Raw genomic sequence first — 16,533 nt, 5'->3', positions numbered from 1 at the left:
GCATTGGGCCTAGTGGTTAGAGCATTGATAGTAACTGAAAGGTTGCAGCGTTCTATCACGTGACACTACATCTACAATTTTAATTGGCTAATGCTTAACCTTGAACTTAAACTTTTTCTAATGTTTGCAAGTATGGCCCTTAGCTGTCACACAAACATATGATCAGTCACGTGTTGCTGCCAGATAGTGAACACACATCACTGTCTTGTTTGTTTGTCCAGAAAGGACCTTTTTGTCTGTCTGTTTCAGGACCAAAAATTATGAAATGTACTTGAGGCTATTTACGATGTAGTGCACTACTTTTGATCAGGGCTCTGGTCAAAAGTAGTGCACTGCATAGGGACTAGGGTGCCGTTTTTGACACCGTTATAGGCCTGAGAGCACAACGGACAACTGTAATGTCTTGATTTAGTTGTTCCTGTTATGTACTGTTCACCCGGCAACAGCAGCTAAAACCAGGCCAGAAATTGTTATGTCAGGGCTGTTTGAGCTGTGGAGCACACACACTTCAACTTTCCTCTTTTGGTTCTTGTACAAGCCTTTGAGTAGTCTCTCTTGTTGTCATGGTCAGACGCTCTGTCCACTAACTCCCATGGCTTGTCAGCACTGTGCACCCTCCAATTTCTTACTATGGCTCTTCCCAGCATTTAATCCTCCTTTTTCTTATTTTCCTTTTTTTCCTTTTCATTAGCAAACAAGAGGAACCTGTATGACCAATATGGGAAAGAAGGCCTAACAGGAAGCGGAGGGGGAGGAGGTAAACATTGAACATTACTCCTTGACGTTTTGATAGGCTTATCTAGGAGATATGGAGGTTATAAATGAATATAAAAAGACAGTATTTTATGATATGGCACAATGTCTGAAATACCACATAAAGCAAACATGCCAAGGAGAAGTGTATTTTCTTCTCAATTACCGACCTCTCTTTTTTTGTTGTTGGGGGGGGGGGGTCTGACTTTCAACTAAGCCATTACTGCGAGGCATTAGCTGTCAACTAAGTGTCATGCTACCGTCATAGTGCCCTTGAATAATTGAACTATGTTCAGATTGCCGTGTGTGCTTGTATGACCAGGAATATGTTGCTTTACCATCGCTCAATAACTCTTGTTGGAAATGTAGTTGATGATTCTGTCTCTTTCTCCCAGGAGGCCATTATCACAACGCAGATCACTTCGGTGGTGGGTTCACATTCCGTAATCCAGAGGACGTCTTCAGGGAATTCTTCGGGGGACGAGATCCATTTGCAGATTTCTTCGGTAAGTCTCTCCACTGAGGCCAGAGTGAGCGAGTGTGAGCAAGAGACCTCACTATGGCTTGAAGAACTGAAGCAGGCATTGAGATTAAGTTTATCAACGCTTTCTCAAGCGGTCTGCTTTTTAATTCCTGGCACATTCCTGACCTTTTCGCTGTCAGATGCCCACAACTAATTGCAGTTTTAAACCCCTGTGGACATGCTACTAATTGTGCACACATCTAGGTCAGCCTAGCTGGCTGGATAAGAGAGATTGGGCTGTTTGCTGCTTTGCCTGAGTGTTATATACATGAGATATATATATATATATATATACACAAAAGTATAGTGGATTCGGCTATTTCATCCACACCTTTTGCTGCCAAGTTTATAAAATTGAGTACGCAGCCATGCAATCTCCACAGAAAAACATTGGCAGTAAATGACCTTACTGAAGAGCTCCGTGACGTCATAGGATGCCATCTTTCCAACCAGTCAGTTTTTAAAATTTCTGCCCTGCTAGAGCTGCCCCTGTCAACTGTAAGTGCTATTATTGTGAAATGGAAACTTCTAGGAGCAACAACGGCTCAGCTGCAAAGTGGTTGGCCACACAAGCACAAAGAATGGGACTGGCGAAGGCTGAAGCGCATAGCTCTTAGCGCTTGTCTTCTGTTGCAACACTCACTATCGAGTTCCAAACTGCTTCTGGAAGCAATGTCAGCACATGAACGGTTCGTCGGGAGCTTCATGAAATGGGCATCCATGGGCAAGCAGCAGAACACAAGCTTAAGTTCACCATGCACAATGCCAAGCATTGGCTTAAGTGGCGTAAAGCTCGCCGCCATTGTACTATGGAGCAGTGGAAACGCGTTCTCTGGAGTGATGAATCATGCTTCACCATCTGGCAGACCGACGGACGGATCTGGGTTTGACGGATGCCAGGAGAACGCTACCTGACCAAATGCAGAGTGCCAACTGTAAAGTTTGGCGGAAAAGGAATAATGGTCTGGGGCTGTTTGTCATGGGTCTTGCTAGGCCCCTTATTTCCAATGAAGGGAGATCTTAACGCTACACCATACCTTCTAGACGATTCTGTGCTTCCTACTTTGTGGCAACAGTTTGGGGAAGGCCCTTTCCTGTTTCAGCATGACAATGCCCCCATGCACAAAGCGAGGTCCATACAGAAATGGTTTGTCGAGATTGGGGTGGAAGATCTTGATTTGTCTGCACAGAGCCCTGACCTCAACCCGATCGAACACCTTTAGGATGAATTGGAACACTGCGAGCCAGGCCTTATTGCCCAACATCAGTGCCCGACCTCACTAATGCTCTTGTGGCTGAATGGAAGCAAGTCCCCACAGCAATGTTCCAACATCTAGTGGAAAGCCTTCCCAGAAGAGTGGAGGCTATTATAGCAGCAAAGGGGGGACCAACTCCATATTAATGCCCATGTCATGATTCAGGGGAAGGTGAGGTAGCCTGGACCCTTGATTAGATACACACATACCCATACATTTTAGCCTAACTGTGGGGTAGCCTGACTCTCAGGACTGTGTCCTCTATCCTAACTTTGTAGTAGCCTGGGTGTGACTCAGGACGTTAGCAGTCAGTTGACCCCTCCTGTATGTTATTAGACTTAGCAGGATCCCAGGCTGCTGCTGACAGACTGACCCAGCACCAGCTGGCATAATGACAGCCAGCCATACAATAACCACACCTCTACTACAGCTACAGGCTGGGTACTGTATAGCCATAGGCTTTAGTTTCAAATGTAAACCCCCATTGCATCCTTTTAGAGTCCCTTTCCAAGCACAGACGGGAGAGCATGGATGTTCTGGGTTCAAGTTTTACGAGTAGACAGGGACACCTACCTGAGCCAGGACCGTAGTGGTGTTCTGTGCCATCAGCCTACTATCCTCTTACTGAAAGCATTGAGGACATGCTGTCTGATGCTGGACACTGCCATCATGGGAGTAAACAGCAACAGCTGTCCTCTGCACTCAGTCTGTGCTTGCGTCCAAACTGGCACCCTATTCTCTACAGAGTGCACTACTTTTGCCCCAAAACTATATAGGCCCTGGTCAAAAGTAGTGTGCTTTAAAGGGAATATGGTGCCATTTGGGACGCAGCCTGTGTTTGAAAGATACACTGGGCATTTATACTTTGAAAATCCAAGACTTAGAAATGTTGACACCCTTCAACAGTTGAGCATTTTGAAGCTTGAACATAACACACAGTAAACCCCCGTTATGCAGAGATTGCTGCTTTGAAATCCAAGCAACAATATGATGAGCAAGGTGAAAGGTGAAAGGGAAAAGGTCCATACAGGTCATACAGAAATGGTCATACAGGTCATACAGAAATGGTTTGTCGAGCTCGGTGTGGAAGAACTTGACTGGCCTGCATCGAACACCTTTGGGATGAATTGGAACGCCGACTGCTAGCCACGCCTAATTGCCCAACGTCAGTGCCCGACCTCACTAATGCTCTTATGGCTGAAGGGATGCAAGTCCCTGCAGCAATGCTCCGACATCTCGTGGAAAGCCTTCCCAGAGGAGTGCAGGTTGTTGTAGCAGCAAAGGGGGAACCAACTCCATATTAATGCCCATAATTTTGGAATGAGATTCTCGTCGAGCAGGTGTCCACATACTTTTGGTCATGTCGTGTATTACCACATTTTACGTATTTATGTCAGACCTTGTCAGTTTCAATTCCATCCAACTTTTAAAAAAAAATAAATGGCTTGCTCTCTAACTTTGTTTGGAATGGAAAGACCGAGTCAAGTTGACTGTTAACACTTACCCTATAAAACTGGAGGTCTTGGACTACCTCATATGATGATGTATTACTGGGCTGCGCAACTGTGTTCCCTTAAACAATGGACAGCAGACTATCCTTGTGTGTCCTTGAGGAGTATCAAAGCCATACATTTAATACCGTTTGATCTAAAATACTGTATATTCACTACTTCGGGTCTAAGGCATTGAAGGAAAAATAAAATACAATCCAATGATTCTCAATTCCATTTGCATTAGGGAAAATGTACATACATTCATGAGGTGGAAAGAACCAATATCGCCAGACACCCTTATTTGGAATAACCACATCTTACCACCAACATCTTAATGACAGGACCTTTAAGTCCCGGGCCCTCATTTATCAATGTTGTGTAGAAAAGCTTCTAAATTAAAATTTAGAATGTTCGCAAGTACAAAAAAAGTTGGAATTTATCAGTTGCTCGTACGCTTGATTTACACACACCTGTAAGTATTTTGCCTAGTCTCATTTACATAAAGAACCACCCTAAATGACCATTTATGGTCACAAACCTTCCCTTTAAAGCTGCAAGAAATGTCACTCATTTCTGTCCGCCAACATGTAGAAGACAAAGTGGGGGAAAAAAACTTTTCGAACGCAGAAATTCACTTTTGATCACCGACGTGGAAGCAAAACAAGCCATACTTTTTGGAGCCTTCAGCAATGGCCTGACAAATAAGATCATTTTTTGTTGCTTGGCAGCAGGCTAGAGCTGTGGTAAATTCTGCCTTATCTGAGTGCAGAACAGTAAATTAAATGAAAAATAACTGGTTTGATTTTAAAACGTATGCAAAAGGAATGATAATGATGATCCACAAAAGGGATATAAGTGCAACAGGAGGAGTGACTCTTCACTGTCTGCTATGGACCAGCGCATTGGCAACATAATTGGAGAGATCTCGGTGTCTGGCATCATTTGTGAGGGTGATACTGAGGACCCTCTCCCAGACACACCAACTGATGGTAAGTCTAACTTTATTTTCGCAACCATATTCAGACACGGACCACATCTAAATAATTTTTCTTGAAAATGAAATATAATATATGTATGTGTGTGTGACAAAATGAATGTAACAAAACATAAAATCTTGACAGATGTGGGTGATTTTCCTGACCCCTCATCCCCAGGCCTACCCGAAGGGTGTCCTCTTTGGCGAGCGCTTCAGCTGCGCCGCATGTTTTGACTGACGCTGTCCTGAAACAACAAGAAGAGATCAACACATCAATTCTTGGACTCCAACAGCAGCTGGAGGATGTATGCAATGGCCTGAGAGAGAGAGAAATCAATAATTGAAGGAACCTGTTGATTGTGTCAAACATGTGAGGTCCAGTATGTCAATCCTTTCTCTATTTGGTGGATGGTATTTCATTAGCAATTTGACTTTCCTACCGCAATGTGCTGTGCGTACGCACGGTCAGAGCTGTGCTTCAATTTACGCACATTCTCAAGTATAAGTACAAATGAATAAATCCCACACCTTGCTTAGAAAGGATCGCACGCATGGTTTTACAAACATTTCTGTTCATATGCCACATTGATGACATTGACAACATCTTGAATATTTAACATGCGTACTATGATGTATCTCCACTGTCCTTCAATCAATTACAATACATATTTGGATTATCCAAGGCTGATTTTTACTTCCCTTCTTACAACTCAGAAATTGTATTCAACCACTTCAACGGGATATGGATGAACCTAAGGCATCTAGCATAGAAAAAAATACTGGAAGAAGCTGCTATGCCAAAGAAGTTGATGGCCAAGTTAAATCAAGGGCTGATTTGAAGCTCTACCTGATGGTTCTGAACCTGCAAGGAAACAATGGGAAACAGATCTGAAGGAAGAAATTGAGGAGAACCATTGACCACAGATATATGAAAATGTTCATACCTGATCCTACAACCTAAGACATAAACTACTGTGTAGTCATCGGACTACACTCCTGCCAGAATGCACCCAGAAATGTCACATCTCTGTTGGAGATGCACAAAGGAACCCTATTACAGTGCCTTCAGAAAGTTTTCACACCCTTTACTTTTCCCACATTTTGTTGTGTTATAGCTTGAATTTAAAATGGATTAAATACACACAATAATCCATAATGTCTAAGTGGAATTATGTTTTAAAAATTGTTTACAAAAAATGTAAAGCTGAAATAGCTTGAGTCAATAAGTATTCAACCCCTTTTATGGCAAGCCTAAATAAGTTCAGGAGTAAAAATGGGTTTAACAAGTCACATAATAAGTTGCATCGACTCACTGTGTACAACAGTGGTGTTGAACATGATTTTGGAATGATTACCTCATCTCAATCAATACACCCAGTGTATTGATACTACAACGATACAGGCATCCTTCCAAACTCAGTTGCCAGAGAGTATTTCACCATTCGGCTAATGGTGACTTTTAAAACAGTTAGTTTAATGGCTGTGATGGGAGAACTGAGGATGTATCTGTAGTTACTCCGCAATATTAACGTAATTGACCGAGCGAAAAAGGTACAGCATTTTTATTCTCCAAAACATCCTGTTTGCAACAAGGCACTAAAATATGGCAAAGCAATTAACTTTCTGTCCTAAATACAATTTGTTATTTGTAGGTACTTTTTAAGTACATACCTGCAGTCAACTTGTGCAATAAGTTATGGGGGAAAAACAGAACATTACTTACTTCACCTGTCCCATTATTTTACATTATGAAGCTCACGCTAGTTCCCCAGAACAGTTGAGCCAGTCACGTGTTTGTTTGTAAAAAAGCGGGAGAAAGCGGGAGCAGGTGAGTCTAACTGTGGATTTATTGACAGAGGTCACGTTTCATATTGAAAGTCAATCATTTTTTTTTTGCTTCAATAGAGTGATCAGGGACGTGCAACTATAGTTTTCCTTCACAGAAAATATATTAGTGCAACACAATCAGTTGACAGCAGGAGTGCAACGCTATTTGCCTGGCAGTCACACGTTAATGAGCTTACAATGAAAAAGCAAGATGTCTTTTGCAAAAACAATGCGTGGCCATCATATTTCTAATGTTTATCACAAAGAATGTAGCCAGCTACATGTCCCAATGTTTTGCTTAAAGTTCATTTAGCATTTTACCTGAGAAAAGTAGGCTGAACTTTGAACGTTTCTTCAAGTGCAGTCGCAAAAACCATCAAGCGCTATGATGAAACTGGCTCTCATGAGCACTGCCACAGGAAAGGAAGACCCAGAGTTGCCTCTGCTACGGAGGATACGTTTTTATTAGAGCTAACTCTACCTTAGATTGCAGCCCAAATAAATGCTTCACAGAGTTCAAGTAACAGACTCATCTCAACATCAACTGTTCAGAGGAGACAGTGTGAATCAGGCCTCCATGGTCGAATTGCTGCAAAGAAACCATTACTAAAGGACACCAAGAAGAAGAGACTTCCTTGCGCCAAGAAATACGAGCAATGGACATTAGACTGGTGGAAATCTGTCCCACTATCATGTGTTTCTTTAACAGGACAGTGACCCAACACACCTCCAGGCTGTGTAAGGGTTATTTTGACCAAGAAGGAGAGTGATGGAGTGCTGCATCAGATGCCCTAGCGTCCACAATCCCCCGACTTGAACCCAATTGTGATGAGTTGGACCACAGAGTGAAGGAAAAGCTGCCAACCAGTGCTCAGCATATGTGGGAACTCCTTCAAGACTGTTTCTCGCATGGAATAGCCTTAATATCTCAGAACAAGAATAGACTGACGAGTTTCAGAATAAAGTTCTTTGTTTCTAGCCATTCTGAGCCTGTAATCGAACTCACAAATGCTGATGCTCCAGATACTCAACTAGTCTAAAGAAGGCCAGTTTTATTGCTTATTTTATTCAGAACAACAGATTTCAGCTCTGCGAACATAATTGCAAAAGGGTTTTCTAATGATCAATTAGCCTTTTTAAAATGATAAACTTGGATTAGCTAACACAACGTGCCATTGGAACACAGGAGTGATGGTTGCTGATAATGGGCGTCTGTATGCCTATGTAGATGTTCCATAACAAATCAGCCGTATCCAGCTACAATAGTCATTTACAACAATATCTACACTGTATTTCTGATCAATTTGATATTTATTTTAATGGACAAAACATTTTCTTTCAAAAACGAGGGCATTTCTGTGTGACCCGAAACATTTGAACGAACGGTGGTGTATGTGCTATCATTTAATTTATGTCTAAGTATTTATATCCATCCATCTCGATTTATGTCCGTTGGGAAATGTAAACATTGGTGATCAATATCAGAGAAAGCTTTGCAATCTTGGTCTAATTACTGCAAAAAAAATCTAGAGCCATCAATTTGAACACCTCATCCATCATCAATAACAAACTGGAGGGGGGAGGGAGATGTGTGTTGACGTGTGTGATATTAAACTTGACTGAAATCTGTTAATAAAAAATGCATCTGCACCTATTCTTTATGCTGTGCACTACTTTTGGGCTCTGGTGACAGTAGGGCACTATTATATATGGGTGTGAATCCCAAATGGATGGATGGATGTATGTGTATGTATCCATCCATCCATTTGGGATTCACACCCAGTTCCATTAGCAGTAGAGACCTCCTGCAATGATGGGGGGTTGGGACATTGTGGTTGGGGTCACTCCATTTGATATGAAGAGAGGGTTAGAGAGAGGCTTTATGGAGAGCTTCCATCTGGGTTTAATATGTCTTTAAAGGCTGGGGGGAGAGTAAGAGTCCTCAGGGTCCTCATGCATATACAATCCAATTGTTAAAACAAATGATGAAAATGACATTGTGGTGGATTGGATAGTGGAAGCAGGTGGGGATTATTCTATCTAACTGGAAGGGCAGGTTTTTTTTCCCGGCTCTCACGTCTGCCGCTATGGGAGGGAGGATCTCCCATGTAACTACTGCACATGTGAGACCCGCGTGCAAGAAACTCTTAACATGTTAAGGCTAGCACAAACCGCTAAATGATGTGAGAATAGCGTGTTACTATAAATCATTGGTTGATTAAGCCCGGTTGAAAAATGTACCCAAAACCCAGACATTTCCTTCCAAAAAGTCCATAGGTTAATGCACTTTAACCTTTTAGGGGCACAGACATCAGAGAATAAGCCAACTCAGTTAATACACTGAACAAAAATATAAAAGCTACTTATAAAGTGTTGGTCCCATGTTTCATGAGCTGAAATAAAAGATCCCAGAAATGTTCCATACGCACAAAAATCTTATTTCTCTCAGCTTTTAAAAAGGCCACTCTAAATTGTGCACTTTTGTCACACAACACAATGCCACAGATGTCTCAAGTTTGGAGGGAGCGTGCAATTGGCATGCTGACTGCAGGAATGTCCACCAGAGTTGTTTCCAGATAATTTAATGTTCATTTCTCTACCGATGTCATTTTAGAGAGTTTGTCAGTACCTCCAACTGCAGACCATGTGTATGGGCAGGCATAAGCTGCAGACAACTAACACAATTGCATTTTTTATTGATGGCAATTTGAATGCACAGAGATAACGTGACAAGATCCTGAGGCCCATTGTAGTGACATTGGGTGCTGAGGAGTATTTCTGTCTGTAATAAAGCAATTTTGTGGGGGAAAACAAATTCTGATTGGATGGGCCTAGCTCCACAGTGGGTGGGCCTATGCCCTGTCATGTGAAATCTATAGATTAGGACCTAATGAATTTACTTACATTTACAGATTTCATTATGAACTGTAACTCATCGAAATCTTTGAAATTGTTGCATTTAGCGTTTTATTTTTGTGGTGTATAAATATGTATTTAGATGGGCCTATGACTTTTTGTATGCTCATGGATTTCAGTTTTTGACTATTTGTAATTAACTTGAACTTGACTAATGTGTTGTCATTGTCTGTCCCCAATCCCCAGTGGACGATGACTTCTTCGGCGGGGGTCAAAGGCAGCGAGGGGTGAGCCGGAGCAGGACCGGGGGACCCTTCGTCCACGGTTTCGGGGGCTTCCCCCCCTTTGGGGCAGGCTTTCCAGTGTTTGATTCAGGTGGGCCTCCCCTGCAGCACGGTAATACTCTATTTCAAATATGCGTCTCCCAAAACTCTGGTTAAGCTTATCTTCCTCCTCATGGAAATGGTTACATAACATAAATCTCACTGCATATTATAAAATGTGCTATTTCGGTCATATAATAAGCTTCATTTTGAGGTCAACATTTGCGAGTAAGCAAAGCAAAGGAAAATGGCGGGGTGTTTGTGTTATGGGTGTGATCTTGAGTGTGTGGGCCAAATCAAAGTTTTATTTGTCATATGCACAGATTAAGTCGTGTGTGTGTGTGTGTGTGTGTGTGTTTCACTCCTAGGTTTCACTTCGCTGGGGCATATGGGTGGAGGGGGCTTTGCCACGTTCTCCTCTTCATCTTTTGGGGGTAGCGGAGGAGGAGGAGGGGGGATGGGCAACATCCGCTCAGTATCCACCTCCACCAAGTTCGTCAACGGCAGAAGAATCACCACAAAGCGGTACAAGCACAGCTAGTCAGTCCATGTAATCAATTGTGTCACTGACTTGTTCTTGTCTTCACACTGTGACCTGGGGATAGTTTCCTCAAAATAAAAACAAACATGATTTTTCTAGGCTGTTGTCCTTTTCACTTTGGCTGTAGTCAATTCACCAAGGCAGTTTTGAATATTGAAGAATTGTGTAACACTTAACAACAACGTACCCTTTATAAACCCTTTAAAGTATTACCAAAAACAGATATGTATGATTAAAATAACTCTCGTCTTTTATCCTAACTCTGCTTTGTCTCCTGCAGGATTGTGGAGAATGGCCAGGAGAGGGTGGAGGTGGAGGAGGACGGTCAGTTGAAGTCTCTAACCGTCAACGGTAAGGAGCAGCACCTAAGACTGGATAACAAGTGATAACCTCTGCACAACGTTTGAAATACTCACACCTGACCTGGAAACAAACCAAACTAACTCAGCGTGACGATGCTGCTCAGGGTCGCAATGTTACGGCGGGTTGGTTTCTCTCTCCTCTCTCTCCCCTGTTGACATTCCTAGTTCACGTGTAGTTCACAGCGAGGAAATGTGTTCTCATCTTAGTTTAGCCGCTGGAGCGAGGGACGATCACATAGGGTTGTATTTATTCCAGCTTTACCTTTTTGTTTCGGGACCATTCTCTTAGTAGGACCAATGTGTATGACTTTTTTTTTGCTGTACTGATTTTGCTGTATTATGAGTTTTTCTGTGGGTGGACTTCTTTACCTTTTAGTTCTAGAAGTCAGGGGCACAACGAGATGTACATTTGGACAGCTTTGCGCTTGTGCATTTAAAAAAAAATGTTATTAACTGTCAAATGATCTCAGCTTTAACCCTTTGCCTAGTTAAAAGAAAATGGAACATCTCTCTAACCTGTACACCGTTTTCATGTCCATGAGCTTCAGATGACCCGTTTTAGATACCTAATAAATGTGTATAGTATTAATGTGAACTTGTTTTTGCTTTTGTCTTTGTTTTTGAATACAAGTGTTTTTTCAGCATGATTGCCATCAGTTCATCATAAATCCCTAAACAAGAGACTAAATATACAGTGCCTTGCAAAGGTTTTCAGACACTTTGGATTTCTTCACTTGTTTTATTGTGTTACAAAATGGGATTGGATTTAATTGTAATTTTTTTGTCAACAATATACACAACATACTCTGTCAAAGTGGAAGAAACAATTACTTACATTTTTTTATATATGAACAATATAAAATATAGTAGTTGCATAAGTATTCAGCCTCTTTTCAGGAGTCAAATTTGGTTTAACAAATCACATAAAAAGTTACCGTAAGGTCCCTTACAGACAAAAACCACATGTTTCACATATGGAATCATATTCACGTGGAATCATTTGGATCACATATGGATTCACATTTTCACGTGAGATTTCACATGTGATGCCCTGCAAACCAAAATGGGCCGTTATAATACACACCCAGTGCTTTTAACTTACATTAACTTACAACATTTGAGCACGTGAAAACCCAGCTGTCAAATGTCATTTAGGATATTTTACTTTTGAAGTGCATCACTTACATGAATTTTCAAGTTAAACAGTCACAGTCTGCTGCAGGTTTTTATCTAGTTCCTGGTTTGTTCCAGGGACATCCCCAAGGACATTCTTAGAACATTGTGTCACGGTCCCCTGGAGGTTCTATCTAGTTCCCGGTTTGTTCCAGGGACAGGTAGACGGGTAACAATATTGAATCAGACATTGAATATCTATTTCAAGTATGACCTAGTTAATCATAATTATGCTGTGCGTTATGCATTTAACCACTCAGACACCTAAAAAAAGATAGTCATCCTTCTGAGTTGCAGGACAGGAATGGGACTGCTCAGGGATGTTAACTTGTTAACTTAATTTTTAAAGAGCTACAGAGCTCAGTGGCTGCGATGGGAGAGAACTGAGGGTGGATCAACAACATTGTAGTGACTCCACAATAAGGACCTAAATGACAGAGTCATAATAAGAACACAAATATACAAAATATTCCAAAACATGCATTTTGTATGCAACAAGACACTAAAGTAATACTGAAAAAAAAGTGGCAAAGGAGTACATGTTTGGGGCAAACACATCACTGAGTAACTGCCTCCTTATTTTCAAGCATGGTGTTGGCTGCATCATGGTATAGGTATGATTTAACATGGGAAAGTACTGGGTTTTTCAGGATAAAATTAAACGGGATAAGCACAAGGAAAATCCTAGAGCAAAATCTGCTTCAGTCTGCTTTACACCAGACACATTGGAAGAGGAATTCACCTTTCAGCAGGACCAATAACCTACAACACAAGGCCAAATCTACACTGGAGCTGCTTACCAAGAAGACAGTGAATGTTCCTAAGTGGCAGAGTTAGTATTCCAAGCAGATCTAAATCAAAACTATGGCAAGACTAGAAAATTTGCTCCTAGCCATGACCCCCAAAATTGACAGAGCTTGACATTTTTTTTAAAGAATAATAGGCAACTATTACACAATCCAGGTGTGCAAAGCTCTTAGAGACTTACCCAAGAAGACTCACCTGTAATGATTGCTGCCAAAGGTGTTTCTAACATGTATGGACTCAGGGAGCTGAATACTTATGCAACTACTATATTTTAGTTATAATTTTTTTTATGAATCTTTAAATCATTTTAGAATTGTTTTTCCAATGTCAATTTTAAATCCATTTTAGCACCACTTTGTAAAACAATGAAATGTGAAGAAATCCAAGTGCTCTGAATACTTTTGCAAAGCTGTGTGTGTGTGTGTGTGTGTGTGTGTGTGTGTGTGTGTGTGTGTGTGTTTATACACTACCAGTCAAAAGTTTTAGAACACCTACTCATTCAAGGGTTTTTATTTTTACTATTTTCTACATTGTAGAATAATAGTGAAGACAACCAAAATAGGAAATAACGCACATGGAATCATGTAATAACTAAAAGAGTGTTAAACAAATCAAAATATATTTTTATTTGAGATTCTTCAAATATCCACCCTTTGCCTTGATGACAGCTTTGCACATTCTTGGCTTTCTCTCAACCAGCTTCATGAGGAAGTCACCTGGAATGCATTGCAATTAACAGGTGTGCCTTCTTAAAAGTTAATTTGTGGAATTTCTTTCCTTCTTAATCCGTTTGAGCCAATCAGCTGTGTTGTGGGACTGTCAATGACCAGGGCAATGACCCAACACACTTCCAGGCTCTGTAAGGGCTATTTTACCAAGAAGAAGAATAGTGTGGCTATTTGAAGAATCTCAAATACAAAATATATTTGTTTAACCCCTCTGGGATATGTGGGACTCTAGCGTCCCACCTGGCCAAAAGCCAGGGAAAATGCAGAGAGCCAAATTCAAATAAATTCAAATAAACTTTCATTAAATCACACATGCAAGATGGCAAATTAAAGCTACACTTGTTGTGAATCCAGCCAACATGTCAGATTTCAAAAAGGCTTTTCGGCGAAAGCAAACGATGCTATTATCTGAGGATAGCACCTCCGTAAACAAAGAGAGAAAAGCATATTTCAACCCTGCAGTCGCGACACAAAACGCAGAAATACAAATATAATTCATACCTTACCATTGACGAGTTTCTTTTGTTGGCACTCCAATATGTCCCAAAAACCTCAACCAATTTTTAAGGACTGGTGACATCCAGTGGAAGCAGTAGGAACTGCAAGAAGGTCCCCTAGAAATCTGGATTCCCAATGAAAACTCATTGAAAAGAGTGACATAAAAAAATAAAACATCTGAATGGTTTGTCCTTGCCTGCTAAAATAAGTTCTGTTATACTCACAGACATGATTCAAACAGTTTTAGAAACTTCAGAGTGTTTGCTATCCACATCTACTAATAATATGCATATCATATCTTCTGGGGATGAGTAGCAGGCAGTTGAATTTGGGCATGCATCATCCGGACGTGAAAATACTGCCCCGTCACCAAGACGTTAACACTTTTTTGGTTACTACATGATTCCATATGTGTTATTTCATAGTTTTGATGACTTCACTATTATTCTACAATGTAGAAAATAGTATAAATAAAGAATGCTCTTGAATGAGTAGGTGTTCAAAAACCTTTGACCGGTAGTGTATATGGACCAAATACAGGGGATTTTGGGTAAAAACAAAATAATTATTAAGCTTGACCATTTTTTAAAGGTCTGTTGCAGTCACAATGAGTCTGTGATGATTCTGTTTGGCTTGAGTGACACTTTCACAGCCGCCCCAACACCCACTTCCACAAACTGTGTGTACTTGCTTGATGTCACCTGCTTCACACCAACACACAGAGAAAAAGGAAACCACACTTGCTGCTTTTCAATGAAACTCACACACTAATCACATCATACTCCCAAGTGTTCATTTTAACCAACTAATAAAATAGTTTTACTGCTATGCTATTCGATTACACCTGCATTCTTACAGTGGTCCATTGTGTCATTCATTCAGTGATAGCTGTCTCATCATGGACTATCATGATTTGCAATATGGAATTATTAGCTAGCTTCAACGTAAGATACAAGTATGGCAGTGTTAGTTGCCTTTAATCAAGAATGGAGTTAATCTCAACAACAGGTATGTATTCTCACACACACACCCATCTTGAATCCATTAAGCTGTGTCCCGTGTTTTTGAAGACCTCACTTGCCCTTCCTGTCTTCTCCTGTGTTGATGATGCGTTTGCTTAGAGAATGGGAGTCATACACATGCTCACCTCAGTTTCCCCAGCCTTCACAGAACATTGTTTGTGTCCCAAATGGCACCCCATTCCCTATAAAGTGCACTAAAGAGGGAATCGGGTGCCATTTGGGATGCAGAACGATGTCTGTTTTTGTCTTTCACCTAGTAATGTGTAAGCTGTTTTATAAGATGTTGCCAGTGTGTTGTCTGGGGAGCTAGGTTTAAAATCAAATCAACACTGTTTTGATGTTCAACACAATACCTTATATTGGAGATGGGTCTGCTCCTCAAACGGTACCCTGAAACCTGCATACAGGTAACAGACAAAATAATGGAAATACTTGAGTAAATGAGGAATACAAAGTACAGTGTATTGAGAGCAGGTGCGTCCACACAGTTTTAGTTCCTGAGTTAATTAACCAATTAACATCCCATGCCAAGGTGCATTGAAGCTACTTTGGCTCATGGCGGCCCAATGCCCTATATTAAGACACTTTGTGTTTCCTTTATTTTGGCAGTTAATTGTAGTGCACTAGTTAAATAGTTTTACTTCTATGTTTGAACAGAGCCTTACAGGCCCTGGTCAAAGTAGTGCACTAAATAAGGAATAGGGTGCCATTTGTGATGTATTGTCCCTCTCAGCACTGGGCTGATGTGTTATCTTCAGATGCCGTGCATCCGTGCCACTGTCTGAAACTGGTGGCACAGATGGTGGTAGACTAGCAGCAGTGAGCAGAAGGGGTTACAGCTGTTTATTATGCCCTGGCCTGCGGCAGAAGGTGAAGTGCGTGTTTGTTCGGGGGCAGAACGACAGATTTTTACCTTGTCAGCTCGGGGATTCAATCTTGCAACCTTTAAGTTACTAGGCCAACGCTCTAACCACTAGATTACCCTGCCGCTCCAAAAGGAGGTTAGTTGATTTACACAAGCTTCGGGTGCATTTTTTTGAGAGTAGTTACATGATCGGCGAAAGCTGTCACTGTTTAGCAACAAGAAAGCAGAAAGAACAGGTCCCTCAGAGCAGTTTCCCGCCCGGTTTGTTTTGTGTAAGAACCCTTATCCCCAAAGGAAATTTTTCTAAAATGAAGAAATAATACACAGGCTCCTTATCTAACATTTTCTGTGGTATTTTTGCACATTGTTGTGAAACGTTTTGTAACAGAAGCGTTTCTTATTGGACAAGCTCAGGTAGTCGCTTCGTTTGTCAGTTTTCTTGCATTTGGTGCCTAGTGAATACAACCTTGCATTTTACGACATTGGCTTACTGGCACTGTAGCTACATTTTGTCTTTCCCTCAGCTGTGG

At 41.2% G+C, this 16,533-nt stretch overlaps 1 protein-coding gene across 11 annotated transcripts in view; it reads left to right on the top strand.

Annotated features, from left to right (window-relative positions):
• The window catches only part of LOC110535590 (dnaJ homolog subfamily B member 6), a 63,419-nt gene that overhangs the window by 34,249 nt on the left and 12,637 nt on the right, over nt 1–16,533 (top strand). For 3 of the 11 annotated variants that reach the window (XM_021620674.3, XM_090189884.1, XM_090189885.1), the window contains exons 4-8: nt 692–757; nt 1,149–1,259; nt 9,931–10,059; nt 10,376–10,532; nt 10,829–10,899. In XM_021620674.3, the coding sequence (XP_021476349.3) occupies nt 692–757; nt 1,149–1,259; nt 9,931–10,059; nt 10,376–10,532; nt 10,829–10,899 (534 nt within the window). Of the gene's footprint in view, nt 1–691; nt 758–1,148; nt 1,260–9,930; nt 10,081–10,375; nt 10,548–10,828; nt 11,506–16,533 lie in introns of those variants that run through there. The other 8 variants (XM_021620670.3, XM_021620671.3, XM_021620676.3 and 5 more) reach the window with 5 other exon arrangements.

This window comes from Oncorhynchus mykiss, chromosome 11, assembly GCF_057628025.1.
Source record: "Oncorhynchus mykiss isolate SJ-2025 chromosome 11, ASM5762802v1, whole genome shotgun sequence".
In the NCBI taxonomy this organism is placed as follows: domain Eukaryota; kingdom Metazoa; phylum Chordata; class Actinopteri; order Salmoniformes; family Salmonidae; genus Oncorhynchus; species Oncorhynchus mykiss.
The sequence above is the reverse complement of the archived record's forward strand: the minus strand, read 5'-3'. Positions and strand labels throughout refer to the sequence as shown.